General features: G+C 36.1%; 1 protein-coding gene across 4 annotated transcripts in view; it reads left to right on the forward strand.

Annotated features, from left to right (window-relative positions):
• The window catches only part of EML4 (EMAP like 4), a 160885-nt gene that overhangs the window by 60802 nt on the left and 84265 nt on the right, over positions 1-15818 (forward strand). For all 4 annotated transcript variants that reach the window (XM_038561347.1, XM_038561348.1, XM_038561349.1 and 1 more), the window contains exon 2: positions 7275-7457. In XM_038561347.1, coding sequence (XP_038417275.1) covers positions 7275-7457 — 183 coding nt within the window. The remainder of the gene's footprint in view (positions 1-7274; positions 7458-15818) is intronic.

Genomic DNA, 15818 nt, shown 5'->3' on the forward strand with positions numbered 1-15818 from the left:
GATGGTATTGTGTATTGAATAATACACTTTTCTGAAATGGGCTATGTTCCCCACCAAAGATTTATAGGCAAGTAAGGGTCCTACCATTAGCCCTCAAAACTGTCATAAAAACCATCTGGTTTAGTTGTTTCTATGACAAAACCTCAGAGTTTTTTTGCAAGTACAACTCTACTTTTTATCTGTTTTGGAATTCAATTTGCAAAGATGATTTCATTGTTCTTCAAAAAATAAAGTGAGGAAACCAACTCTGATTTACTCATCCCCAAAGTTGTTTTCAGAAGAGAAAAATCACTTGACTCCCCTCCCCCGCCAAAGCATAATACAATATATGTTTTGATTGTTTTTATGACAAAGATGTTATATTATCTGCAGATACCTCCCTATACTATCGAGATTCATACATGATGTTGCATGTAGCCATAGTTTACCATTCTGTAATATTCTGTTGAATGTTTGTATCACAGTTTATTTACCCATTTTACAGTTCATGAACATTTAGCTCTTTCCCAGTTTGTTTTTATTTTGAACTATATTACTGTAAACATTTTTGAACGATTATCTCTTGGTGTATGTGTTAGAGTAGAGACTGGGAATCCCTGGCAGACAACTTGTTTTGTAAATAAAGTTTTATTGCAATGGAGCCATACCCAGTCATTTACGTATTTATTAGTAGCTGCCTTTGAGTAGTTGCTACAGAGGCTGTATGGTCTGGAAAGCCTAAAATATTTACTATCTAGCTCTTTAACAGAAAACCTTTGTTAGCCCTAGTATAGGATAGGATATATACACCTAGGAATGAAATTTCTGGGTCATTAGATGTGTGCATTTTCAGTTTTAGCAGATAATTCCATAGTTGGATTTTTTCCACCCAAAGTCTTTGAAACAGTTTACCTACTACCAATAATGTATGAGTTACTCTGTATCCTGGGGAACACTTGATACTGTCACACTTAAAATGCTTTGCCAGTTCAGTGAGTATAGGATAGTATTTCTTATGGTTTTAATTTTCCAAAATTATTAATCAATTGAGGTGATTGAGCCTTATTTTATATACTCATTGGCCATTTGTTCCTTTTCCTTTGAGATGCTTGGTCAAGATTTTTACCAAATTTTCTGTAGGATTATGTCTTATAATTTGTATGAATTCTTTATTCAAGTTACTAATCCTTTACCGGTTATAGGTGTTAAAACTGTCTTCTCCCAGTTTTTAAATTGATTTTTCTCCTTATTTTGTCTTTTAGGATATATTCTGAATTCTAATGTAGATATATCACTCTCTGGTTTATGCCTAGAACTTTCTATGTCTCACTCATTTAGAAACCTCCCCTCTATTTCCAGGGTATGAAGATAGTCCCTCTTACTTTGTAAAGGTTTTATAATTTTGCCTTGAGCTCTTTGATCTACTTGGATTTGACTTCAATATATACTTAATTTTAATGAATTTGTAAATTTTATTTATTTTTTTTTAATTTTTTTATTTATTTATGATAGTCACACACACAGAGAGAGAGAGAGAGAGAGAGAGAGAGGCAGAGACATAGGCAGAGGGAGAAGCAGGCTCCATGCACTGGGAGCCCAACGTGGGATTTGATCCTGGGTCTCCAGGATCGCGCCCTGGTCCAAAGGCAGGCGCTAAACCACTGCGCCACCCAGGGATCCCTGAATTTCTAAATTTTAATTTAACTTGGAAACTTTAGCAATTAATTCTTTGTGTATTTTTTTTTTTTTTCAGCTGGAATCTTTTTCTCACTTTTCTTCTGGGCCTCCAGTGACACAAATATTATGGCTGAGACTGTTTTTTCCTCTGTTTAGTTTGTATATATCATATACATAATGGATGTGTATGTAATATTCATATCTAATATAATTTTTTAAATGGAGAAGTCCTAATTTCAAAGAATATTTTCTCTTCTTATGAATAGTTCAGAAAGCTTGATTATTTAATATCCCATAAAGTAGGAAATTAGATTGAGAAGGAATGTTGCTATAGACAGGTATAGTTAATCTTAACTACAAAGAGGAAAGCAGAAAAGGTAGGGAGAAAGATTAGAAATTTGAAAATGTTATTCTTCCAATTATTTTTTTATTATTATTTTTTATTTTTTATTTATTTATGATAGTCACAGAGAGAGAGAGAGGCAGAGACATAGGCAGAGGGAGAAGCAGGCTCCATGCACCCGGAGCCCGATGTGGGATTCGATCCCGGGTCTCCAGGATCGCGCCCTGGGCCAAAGGCAGGCGCCAAACCGCTGTGCCACCCAGGGATTCCCTTCTTCCAATTATTTAATTAGAATTATAGTAGTCTTTAAGGCATCATTCTCTCACAGTGCTTATAGCACAAAGTAATATTCTCAGTGAAGATGGAGTAATCTAGAAGTGACTAAATTATAATTGCATGCCCTTGTTAGGAAGGCAAGAAATCATTTTATTTTGGAAAGATTTATACAAAGTCATTGGCACTGAAAAGGTGCTAGAATGTATAGGCATGTCATATTCTGATGTGATGCTGGATTGACAACTTTTGGGTATTTAGAATATATTTATCTCTGCAAAGATAATGTATTTCTCTCTCTCTTTTTAAAGATTTCATTTACCTATTTAAGAGAAAGAACAAAAAAAAAAGGAGAGAAAGAACAAGCACAAGTGGGGAGAGGAGGGAGGAGACTCTCTGCTCAGCATGGAGTCTCCTCCCTCCATGAGAGGGACACGAGACTGGATTCCAAGACCCTGAGATCATGACCAGAAGGTTGACACTTAACCGACTGAGCTACCCAGGTGCTCCTACAAAGATATAATATATTTCCTAACTCAAAAGCCAAATTAACTGATTCATTATAGTAAAAGCTTAATGAACAGCTATGATTGTAGTTTTAAACTATAATATTGAATATTGAAGTTTACTAGTTACTGATGAACTCCTTTTTCTCTCCTTTCACCTACCTCAACCCCTGACCCCACAGTGAATTTAACAATCCTTGAGAATTCATTTGTAGTTCATATGTTAGCTTTCAAGGCTAGAAACCATTTTGAGAAGGAGCAAAGACATCAGAGGCTACTGTGGTATAAGGAAAAGGAGCTAATATACTTAAGAAAAGGGAGTATAAAAACCTCCCAGAGGGGTGCCTGGGTGGCTCAGTTATTAGTTAAGCTTCTGACTCTGGATTTCAGCTCTGGTCATGATCTCAGGATTGTGAGATTGGCTCCATGCTGGGCATGGAGACTGCTTAAGATTCTCTCCCTCTCTGTCTGTCCCACACTCCTCTTTCTCTCCAAAACAAACACAAAAACAGAAAACCAGCCTCCCAGAAAGTATATATTTTATTACACACTGATATATTTTGTGAACAAGAATGTGGTGGATTAGAGATGGAGAGAAGAAAAAGAACAAAGTTTTCAAAACAGAGCGAGAACTATGCATTCTATAAAGTCATCTGAGGGAGGAACTCTAACCTCAATTTGCTGTGTGACCAAGAGTAACTCACCTGATTATTCAGTCTTAGTTTATTTATCTATAAAATGGCAGGAGAGGTTGTTGGTCTTTCAGAGATAGTCTGTTTTCTAGCTTTAGTGATCAGTGAGTGCAAATTTAATTGCCTTGTATTCTAGTATGTTTTTAAAATAAAATTGGAACGGTGCGTGGAGGAAACTTTTAAGAACTCAAGCTTCAGAAGTGATGCATTTTAACTTAAGATTAAGTAACAATACATTTTTATGGTGACTTTTAGATAATATGGAAATTCACTGAAAAGCAAAAATTACTTTTTACTCCTATCTTTCTAAATCTTTCTCAGTCAGGAATAACAATCACCAGTTGGATGTGTAACCTTCTAGACCTTTTCTATGTGTACATTATAAAGTTTTTTTTTTTGTTAATTTTTTATTTATTTATTTATGATAGTCACAGAGAGAGAGAGGCAGAGACATAGGCAGAGGGAGAAGCAGGCTCCATGCACCGGGAGCCCGACGTGGGATTCGATCCCGGGTCTCCAGGATCACGCCCTGGGCCAAAGGCAGGCGCTAAACCGCTGTGCCACCCAGGGATCCCCTATGTGTACATTATATACATTTTTAAATACAAAGCTCTTTGGGTTGTTTTTTTCTAGAAGTATATTGGTGCATATGTATATTTTAATAAAATAATCAGTATGTATTGTTTTGAAATTTGGTTATTTAAGTTGTCTTGTAGATCTTTCAAATTTTTAGTTTATATACCTACCTCATTGTTTTTAATTTTCTACAGTGTGAATGTATCATAGCTTATTAACCACATCCATGGACTTTAGGTCATTTCCAATTTTGTGACAGTAGTAAACAGTGTAATAAAGAGTATCTACACAGCATAGAAACTTATTGAACCCTAACTACATGGCAGTACTGTGCATTATTTTATCTAAAAATTTCAAGCCTAAGGTAAGTACTAATTAGCATGAAGAAATTACATAGGAGGAAACCAGTCACAGAGCTGGCAAGTAGCAAACAGATTTACTTAAGCCATGTTCATGCACTTCTCTTCCATACATAGCTTTTGTTGGATTCCCAAAGAGATTCTTGCTCTTGAAGAGGTCAAGAACCAAGATTTTAGCCAGGAACGGGTTACAGAATTTTAGAACTATGAGAAACTGTGGGGATCAACTGTTGTGCTCTTTTGTGTCTCCACTGTTAATGACCTGTAATAGATTACCCAACGGGGGAAATTTGAGAGTGCAAGAAGGAGCATTGTGATAATGTTTATACTAGTACAGCAAATACATTTGTCTTGGACAGATTGAGATACACAGACACTGTAACTCTGTCCTGGGCCACCATCACCTTTCATGTGGGTTACTATAATCGCCTCCTGTCTGGTCTTATATTTACTCTTATTCTGTTCCAGCCCATTCTCACACAGCAGCCAAAATAACTTTTTCAAAACAAAAACCCGAGTATGTCACTCAGTAGTTTAAACCCTGTTAGTAGCTTTGTGAAAAATATATTTGGTCCTATGATTATTGTAAGAATGCAGTGTGAAATAGAGTAAAGGGTCCTTATATCGTGAGTCAAGAGTCCTGTGTTTGAGTCTCAGGTATCAAGACTAATTTGGTGACCTTGGGCAAGCTATTTAACTTTTCAGGCTGTTTCCTCAAATATATAGATAGTGTGAGGAGGGGGGATGTGGTAATAAATATGAAAGGTACAGTACAAATGCAGGACAGTGTTAATAGTTAACCTTGGGTTGGTTATGTCCTTTGAAAACTGTTCTTTGTGTCTTATCACAGTATCTAGTAGGTCATGTTAGGATATTTACAACTGAACCACCTTTCATGTAACTGTCCAAGTTTCACATAATAAAAACCTCGTCATTGAGGCACCTGGGTGGCTCAGTTGGTTAAGCATCTGGCTCTTGGTTTTGGCTCAGATCATGAGGTGGAGCCCCGTATCAGGCTCCACAATCAGCATGGAGTCCTCTTGGGATTCTTCCTCTCCCTCTGTCCCCCACTCCCCTGCTCACATACTCTTCCCCCACCCCTAAAACAAATAAATCTTTAAAAATAAATCATAGTGGCATAATCCAACACACACAGTGTTTAGCTGGACCACTGTGGAAATGAAAAAAACCTGAAATGTTAAAATTTCTAAAGTGAGAGAGTGAATTGTTCTTACTAGTCCTTTTTTAAGCACCTCAGAGTTTGACAGAACTGCCTTTTATGTAAAAAATGCACCCATATATCCCAAATTATAACTTTGGTACTCTTCTGTTGTATTTTAACATTTATTGGATGTCAGACATGTCCTAGGCACCTTCCTCATAACCTGTGTAAAGATGAAGAAATTGAGGTTCAAAGAAGTAAAATAATTTGCCTAAGATTATACAACTAATTGTTATTAAAGTCTAAATTGAAAATAATTTTTTCCTTTACCAGTAATTCTCAAATATTGTCCATGAAACACCTCTAAAGGCAGAAGAGAGTACATATGTATTCCTGAGACGTCTGTAGGCATATATGATCTTAAACTTGAATATTGTTTACTGCACCATAATAGATGGTGATAGCTTTGCTTTTTAAATGCTGAGGATTCTTTTTGTTTTTTTAAAGTCTGAGTTAAATTGTCTTTTTAAGAAGATGAATAGCACATTATCTCAGTATGAGAAAAATTGCACACTGTGCCTTATTGGGTGAATGACTGACTTGGTTTATGTCACTCTGATCCAAACCATTCTTATGTAAGAACCTGAATTCCCCTCTGATTTTTCCAGCTTATGTGAATTAGCCAACAACAATTGAAGTTTCTTTATGTTTGGGTTCTGACTGAGCCAACAGTTTGTTCTCAAGTTACATAGCTTTGGAAGTAGTTTGTCATTGCCATGTTATAAACTTCATTTAAATAGTTTTTTTGTTATTATTGTTACATACCTAAGGCAAATAAATACTTGCTATGTAGTTTAGACACCACACTCCCCTCCTCACCTCCAACTACCTCCCTGCCCTAAGAGATTGGGACATCAGGGGGTTAGAAAGAACTGCAAGAATATATCAGCAATATTTTGTGCCATTTTAGGAGTGTAATAGTAAAGACAGAAATAAAGAGTGCTTTCTGATCATTGATGCTGAAGGTGAGTGGTTTCCAATCTGATATACAAAGCAAAACTGAAGTGATTTGTACTCCTTTTTTATTTTCATAGAAAAGTGGGATAATGATGTAATTAAAAAGGATGCTTTGGTGGGGCAACTGCGTGACTCATTTGATAAGAGTGTCCGACTCTTGGTTTTGGCTCAAGTCGTGATCTTATGGGTCATGAGATCCAGCCCAGAGTCAGGCTCCATACTCAGTGGGGAATCTACTTGAAGATTCTCTCCCTCTACTCCCCGCCTTGGGTGCATATGTGCATGTGCATGCTCTCTCTCTCTTTCAAATAAATAAGTAAAACTTAAAAAAAAAAAAAAAAAAGTGCTTTGGGTAGTTTACTGTCTTGTAAGTTTCCAGAAGTCTCCAAAATGATATTTTTCAAGAACATTTTAATGAAAAAAACAGTTAAGGTGATATATAATAATAGAGAAAATTTGATTATGGGGAAATTTTTCATAACTTTAATTATATGCCAGATATATGAACTTTTACTATTTTTAATTCATTCAAATAGCTATGAAAATATTTATAGAAGTTAATCTGTGTAAAAATGGTGGTTTGGGCTTTTTCCCCAATTTTTATCATCTTTTAAAGAGTTACCTGAATAGATCTTATTTAAGTTATTTCTTAAACAGTTCACTTTAAAAAATCCATACTTTATTTTATAGATGATAGTATTTCTGCTGCAAGTACATCTGATGTTCAAGATCGCCTCTCAGCTCTTGAATTACGAGTTCAGCAACAAGAAGATGAAATCACTGTGCTAAAGGCAGCTTTGGCTGATGTTTTGAGGCGTCTTGCAATCTCTGAAGATCATGTAGCCTCAGTGAAAAAATCAGTTCCAAGTAAAGGTAATTGTATATTAAAGTAGGAGGAGTCTTGCTTTTTGCAACACTTTCTTTGCAATATTTTATAAAACTTGTGTATTTTATCAGTGACATTGAAACTGGGAATAATATAATCTATAGTTTGTCTTTTGGATTAGCTGTGATTGTAGTTTGTTTTTCAATTCCTTTTTATTCCCAAGATATTTTGAAAGTTTACTCTTTATTATTTTAAATGGGAATTTTTTTGTAATACCACTGGTTGGACTTACAGGCTATTATGTCATAGTATATATATGTGTGAATTTAGTATCTTCCAGTTAGGTAACAAATTTACTGAGGGCAGGAACTGAATCTTTGCATCACCCATAGTAATTAGCATTGAACATACCAAGTAGGGACTCATATGTACTTTTTGAGTCAGTCCTCTCACCTTTACAGAAATTATAAAATTATAAAAATCATTATAATTTAAGTAGCCTTATCCAAGCCTTTGGTGGTCATTCGTGAGCAGAATCCTGAAGAATTTATACTCTGAAACTTAATACTAACCCCAATACAATGTTAATTTTAACTTCTAGATATTGAGTGTTTTGTAGGTTGAAAGAAACAGTCATTAGGATGCTATTACTCTGAGTTGGGAGCAGATACTGTGTAGCCTGCCTTTCCCTTCCTCCAATCACCCAGAAAGAATTTAAAATTCTTTCATGTTAATCAAACAATTGATTCTATTATTTCATATATCTTACTGATTTTTTTTCATAGAGTACGTGGACATAGGTGTAATTATTCCCCATTTTGGCAATAGCAAAAGAGACTGAATTCTGTTTCTGAATATTCGGTTAGAGGTATATATGATGTGAAGATAGACACATATAGGTCACTGAATTGCAGGTCTAGTGTTAATGCTAATGGTGGCTAGCAGTAAGAATTTGGGAATATTCAGTTTATGGATAATAGTTGAAGCCATAGAAAGAGGATATAAAAATGAGAACAAGGCTCTGGAGAGTTGTGTTGGGAGCCTGTATTTCAGCAAAAAAAGAGTGATTCCTCTTGTCAGATGCTACAAAGAGGTTGAATAAAACAAAGACTGAGAGGTGACCATTGGATTTAGCAATTATGAGATTGCTAGAAACCTCCACAAGCAATTCTAGTGGAGTGATAGAATTGCAAATCAAATTACAGTATTTTGAGAAGCAGCAGTTGAGGAGAATTGTGGAGCAGAACAGCACTGTGGCCATGCTTTCAGAAAATTTGCCTGGGAGAGGAAGATGGTAGTAGGTAGAGGATGTGTTGAGGACAAAAAAGACAGGAGAGAGGAAGATGATATTAGTGGGAGTGTCAGTGGAGGGTGGTAATTGATGAGGTAAGTTTCCTGAGAGTTTGAGCAAGGATCATAGAGCAGGTAAGAAACTATTGGCCTTAGAAGACTACTACTTCTGAGATAGATTAGAAAGAGATAAAACGAAACAGAGGCTAATAAACATTCACAGTTTTCAGGGCTGGAACTCTACTCTTCCTCAGGAGTAGCAATGCTCTTTAAGAAGGTAAAACTGTTTCTGGGTGGTGAAAAAGGTGGGTTGGAATGCTGAGAGAATGGAAGACCATAGACATATGAAAAAGATTGTTGAGTTACCTTGAGAGCATGGAGGTGATTCATTCGGCCTGGCTTTGTGGTTCTCATTCTTTTTCTTTCTTTTTTGTTCTTTAACTTATTTTTAGTTTTTATCGTTGAACTATATAGTTGACATATAATGTTGTATTAGTTTCTGGTGTACAATATCATGATTGAACAATTTTATTTACTCAGTATTCACCATGGTTAAGTGTTGTAACTGTCACCTACCTCATTATAATATTAGTAACTACATTCCCTATGCTGTACTTTCAGTGAATGAATGGATAAAGAGGATGTGGTGTAGGTAGACAACATGATTTTCCATTCTCAGACCTCCTACCCTCAAAGACACTGGGCCTAGATAGTTAATAATGTAGAGTTAGAGAGGTGGGTTGATTGATCTTCTCCCCAGTAGCGGTTAATAAGATAAATGTGTCAGTGACAAGGAATAAGTTTAGCAAAAAACTTAATGGAAACCACTTTGGCTAATAATGTTACATGGCAGTCTTTACATTTTTTTGAGAACCAACTTTGAGGACTGCCAAGATCAAGCCAGGCAAAACTTTATTTGCTTATAAATTGATTTTAATGAAAGGATTCTGGAGTTGTTAGAGTAGAATGAGGAGCCAGATCAATTAATGTATGTGGGCTTTACAGGGAAGGTAAACTTGGTGTAGAGAAAGAACATGCTTACCATCTATAACTGATGTTATATACCCTCAGCTTCTAACTCCGTATGAATATTTTAATTCTGAAAAAGAAAATGATATGGTGCTTGATTGTTATCCACAATATTTTTGAAAGTTTATTTCACATAGTTCATACTAGTTTAAAAAATTAATAATTTATTATGCCAAAACAACAGCATGTTGTTTAAATCTTTTTTTCTGGTTTTTTATTTACCAAGGTATTTCAGTAAAAAAATATTTATAGAGGGCAGCCCCGGTGACCCAGAGGTTTAGTGCTGCCTTCGGCCTGGGGTGTGATCCTGGAGACCCAGGATCGAGTCCCACATTGGGCTCTATGCATGGAGCCTGCTTCCACCCCCCCCGCCCCCCCGTGTGTGTGTGTGTCTGTCATAAATAAATAAACAAAATTCTAAAAAGATATATTTATAGAGAAACTTAAAGATTGCTATTAAAAATTTGGTAGATGATGATATTTTGTATAATATACCAGTTACTTAGCATTATCTGTTTCAGTGTCATAAAAATACAAATACAATTAAATAGCTATAGTTCCTATTCTCCAGGAACATATTTTTTTGTAAGTATGAAAGTGGCAGCAGTCTTTCTAGTCTTTTTTTTTTTTTTTTTCTTCCAGTTATCCTTAGTCATAGTCCTTTTGTCTCTGAAGTGAATTTAGGATCAGTTTTATTTAAGGCTCTTTAGTGGAGACTTTACTCAGTTCTGGAGTTATAGAACCACCTGCAGCTGCTATATTGGAACTCCCCCCCCCCACTACCAACTATTAATTCTTATTAATAACCTTATTAATTAGATACCAAACTCCTTTTCATTGATTGTACTTCATAAGTTTACTGTGACTGCTATTCTTAAAATGTGCCAATATGGGGATGCCTGGGTGGCTTAGTGGTTGAGCGTCTGCCTTCAGATCAGGACGTGATCCTGGAGTTCTGGGATTGAGTCCCCCATTGGGCTTTCTGCATGGAGTCTGCTTCTCCTTCTGCCCTGCCTGTGTCTCTGCCTCTCTCTTTCTGTGTCTCTCATGAATAAATAAATTCTTAAAAAAAAAAAAAAAAGATGCCAATATGGTTACATTCTGAAATGGGGTCCGTTAGTGATTATTAAGTTACTTCATTATTTTAGGCACAGACTTTGAAATCCTGTCCATAAAATAGATTAATGGGGGGCTGTTTATATAATAATTTGGGGAAATTTTAGAGATGAGCATAATTCATTGTTAAGGATTAATTACTCTAGTTCCCTTTAGTGGCAAAACTTGCCTGATGAGTTATGTTTTTCCAAGATTGATAATTAGACATCAAGAGAAATATGTAGTTAAAGTTTTATAATTTATTATCGGAAATTCTAAACAGCTTTATCTTGGAATTTATATATAGTACACAGTAGAAATAATTGGAAAAAATTAGGTAATTCTTCACTATTGACATTTGTGTATAGCCTAATAGATCAACTGTCAGGTTTTTGTTTGTAAAAAAGAGAGAGAGCATGTGCGGAGGAGGAGCAGAGGGAGAGGGACAAGCCGACTCCATGCTGAGCATAGATCCTGATACAAGGCTTGATCCCACAACCCTGAGATCATGACCTGATCAAGAGTCAGATAACTGACCAACTGGGCCACATAGGCACCTTAATCAACTGTCAGTTTAATATTAAACAGGATTAATACATTAATGATACAAATATTTGGAATAAACATTCTAAGCAAAGTATTTTCTAATGAAATTTTTTATAAAATACTTTTTAAAAATGAAATTATTTTGTGGGGATTTTGTATTTTTCCTTTATTGAAAAGGTAATTTATGATTTTTTTTTTGTAATTTATGATTCTGTGGAGAATTTTATCTTATGTGAATATTTTTAGTCCTCTGTGAAAGTAGAACTTACTCACTTTAACATAGATTACTGGCAGGACAATAATCACTGTCGTCATCTTAAGATAGCTACATTTTCCAGAGGATTTTTCTTTAGAAGTAAGGCTAAACCCCCATGGATAGATGAATGCAAAACCTCTTGATGAAGCTGTGGTTAAAAATATAGGTCAGCTTCCTTATTAATAAGGTCCTCTAGTTGCTAGATAGTGCTGATATGGAGGGCATGATTTGGCTTTAGGTGTGACTAAAACTAAATGTTAATGGTAAGTGTGCTGATGGCTTAATGACATTCTATTGTGTCACTTCATAGTACTATCGCCATTCAGTAAATGCCAAAATCAGAAATACATCTAACTAGTCATTTCAGTGTTTTTACTTCTTTTCTTTCAGTTTATCCTCTCCAGTGTGCCAGCAGTATTAAAAGCTAAGCCCCATTTTTTCTTATGCTAGACGCTTAACTGAAGTAGAAAGCTTCTCCAACAGTTTTTAAGGTAGCCAGTCATTTAAGTTTCTCATATACGTTCTTTTCTGTTGGAGAATTTTTTCCTTTTGACGGCATATGTTCATAATATATGCAGCAGTTGCAACTGAGTTCCTGCCAAAAGAAAAAAAAATTACCTGTACTTTGGAACAAACGGGAAGGCCCAGGGAACACTTTGGCAATATTAACTGCCAGGAAGACAAATTATGTCACAGCTGGTGCCTGGGAAACCCATTAAGACCTCTTGGGGTGACCAAATGACTGTAATTTGAGAATGTAGCCCAGTGGCATTATGTGAAGACAAGCTGTTAGCATACAGTGGTATACAAGCAAAGGAATCAAATGTATCTGAAGGTGAGAATCAGTCATTTTAAACCAGGAAAGTACTGGTAAACCACAAGTACCAAGCATTGCAAATGCCACTTGAGAAATGAGAGAACCCAGAGGCAAAATTTAAACATAGAGGGTGTCAGTTTTCTGAAAGAAACAATCCTAATTATGTAGAATCTGGGATAGCATATAGGCACAGGTCTGCATCATTGCCTCTTATTCCAAATAACATTTGGGAGAAGACAGAGATTGCCAAAGTTTGTTGTAAATGATGTTGGTAATAAGTAAATTATACTAATCAGGTTGGAAAGTGTAAATTTTCTTGATGGGTCTTTGAGCTAAAATGACTGAATTGTAGGAGGAGATGGGAGTGTTTTTATTAATTGACAGCAGATCCAAGATTTCTAAGATGCTCTTTGTATATAGAAGTATATGAATGGATACTTCCTCAGACCAGGCAGCGATCACAGTTTCCAGAGTTCTATTTCTGTATGAAAGCCAAATCCTTTGGTTATTTCAGCTCAAAATGTACTTTTCATTCATTCATTTTTTCATTCTTTCTTCTGTTCATTCTTTTGTTCTTTCTTTCCTTGTCTTTCTTGTCCCTTCCCTTCCCTTCCCTTCCCTTCCCTTCCCTTCCCTTCCCTTCCCTTCCCTTCCCTTCCCTTCCCTTCCCTTCCCTTCCCTTCCCTCTTTTCCTTTTCTTTTTTTTTTTTTTTTAAGATGACAGGTTTTTTTTAAAATTTTTATTTATTTATGATAGTCACACAGAGAGAGAGAGAGGCAGAGACACAGGCAGAGGGAGAAGTAGGCTCCCTGCACCGGGAGCCCGACGTGGGATTCGATCCTGGGTTTCCAGGATCGCGCCCTGGGCCAAAGGCAGGCGCTAAACTGCTGTGCCACCCAGGGATCCCTCTTTTTTCTTTTCTTTTCTTTTCTTTTCTTTTCTTTTCTTTTCTTTTCTTTTCTTTTCTTTTCTTTTCTTTTCTTTTCGTCTTTTCTTCTTGCTGAGCTTGAACTCATGACATTGAGCTCAAGAGCTGAGATCAAGAGTCAGATGCTAACCAACTGAGCCACTCAGGTGCCCTCAGCACAAAATATACTTCTAAAAAATTAGTGGCCATTAGGAGTTAAAAGGACTAAAGTACACCTTCCTGTGAGACCAAAGGAAAGGAGCTTGACTAGATAAAGAGAGTGGAAGAGGTCTACAGTTGGAGCTGTGGGGCATATGATAGAGAATCTGAGATAAATAACAGATTTTGAATATCAACTAGAGTTTTTTACTCCATGGACCACTTTTACCTTCCTCCTGATCAAAAGTATTCCCATCATTTAAGGCTCAAACTATTTCCTGAAAATATTTCCATTTTTTGTCTCTTGAAATTATTTAAAAAGTTTTTTGTATGTCTGTTTTGGTATGTATATTTGATGTTCCTGATAGATTGTGAATTATTTGAGGGCAGAGACAGTTTCTTATAACATAGCTATCCTTGGGATGACTCAGTAAGTACTTGTTAAATTGAATGTGGGAAGAAGAAAGTTTAAGAAGTGGAAAGTTGTGATTTAAAAAAAAAAAAAACTCTAGAGAGAGGGATTGGGACAGATGCAAGAACAAAGGGGTGTTATGGATGAGGGTAGCCAGAATTTGAGATTTTGAAGATTTTTATCTATCTATCTATCTATTTATTGGGGGCGGGGCAGGCGTAGGTAGAGGGAGGAGGAGGAGGAAAGAATTCCAAGCAGACTCCATGCTGCATCCTGAGTGCAGAGCCCTATTTGGGGCTCAGTCTCCTGACCCTGAGATCATGACCTGAGCTGAAACCAAGAGTCAGACAGATGCTTAACTAACTGAGCCACCAGTTGGTGGATTTTGAGAATTTGAATATTCAATAGTTTCTCATGATAACTTTATTACGTGAGTCTAGAGTATAATGAAATTCATTAATATTTAGAAATTGTTGGGCTAAGTTATCAGAAAGGTCATATGCTTGGATCTGTCATCAGGAATATAAACCACATGGTTAGTATTCTCATGTCATCATAAAGTATAAAAATTATTATTGACTTTGACCTGGCATTGTGATGGTTTCTACAGTTATTAAAGCTAAATACCTTCCTGGTTTATAAATTTAGCTTAAATTTCTCCTTATTTCAGCTGGGTTGATGCTCAGAATTAGAACTACTTTTACTTTTGTACCTTTGGTCACTAGAAATTACTGTTGCTTCCAGTCTTGTAGGCTAATCTTTGAGATTACGGCTCAGACTTAATAATGCTCAAGCCCTGGAGGAGAGGGGCTGTGTGTATGTGTGTGTAACGGTGCCTTCTAGTTGTGAATTTGTGTAATTATGTTCCATTTTTCCAGTTCCTGATTTTCAGAGACTACACTTTAGACTTCTCAACTGAAAAACAAGCACTCCCCACAGTTCCTTTTTTTTTGCCTGTGCTTTACTTAATGCATTGCCTCTACCTTGGGGAGATCATTCACTCTTTCATCCAAATACTGAGGATTACCTCTACTGAGAACTGTCTCAAATTAAACTGTAGGATTGAAAGAGACCATGAAATCTTCTTTTGGCCTTTTCTTGCTATTTTTATTTGTGTCTGGGGACCTTGATGATTTAGTACTGTTATCTGCTTAGAATTTCCTTTCACCATACTCCCTCTGGTAAATTCCTATCTTTATCCTGGCACAGCTTAAAATGTCACTCTACATTAGATAGAATTTTTTCTTTCTATTTACTATTCCTTCTGGCTGGACTCAGATTTTCATTTCATTGCCTACTACAACAGACCTTGAACCTGCTAATAATCTCTCTAATTTCCTCAGCAGTAAATTGGGATGATAATAGTAAATTCCTTTTAGGATTATGCTTAAGATCAAAGGATATACCACTTGTAAAGTACCTAGGGCAGTGCCTAGTACATAGCAAGCATTTGATAATAAATATTACTCCCCACCACTTACTGTATTGACAGTGTCTGTTTCCTTCATTTTTTTCACTGTACAAGGCAATGTTTTAGGTGCTGGAGATTTTTTTTTTTTAGGTGCTGGAGATTAAAGAAATAAAAAACACTTCCTTTCCCCCAAAGGATCTCAGATAAACTGAGAATATAGGTCAGTTTTACAAAATAATAGGTAATTAGTATTAAAAAGGTAAAACGGTGCTGTGGGTGGGAGCACATAAGATAAATACTGGAATTAAAGGTTCCTTGCAGGAGATGGCATCAGTACTCCTCTATCGACATGATTTTAACAGCCACTTACTAGTGCCAGTTCCCAAATTGTTCTTGGATCTGGACTTCACTTCAGAATTGTCTGTCTACATACTAGATTGTTCTGCTTGTGTGTATGTCCTTCAGAATTCATAAATGTAAAATTT

The sequence above is a fragment of the Canis lupus genome, chromosome 17 (genome assembly GCF_011100685.1).
Source record: "Canis lupus familiaris isolate Mischka breed German Shepherd chromosome 17, alternate assembly UU_Cfam_GSD_1.0, whole genome shotgun sequence".
NCBI classification, from domain to species: Eukaryota; Metazoa; Chordata; class Mammalia; order Carnivora; family Canidae; genus Canis; species Canis lupus.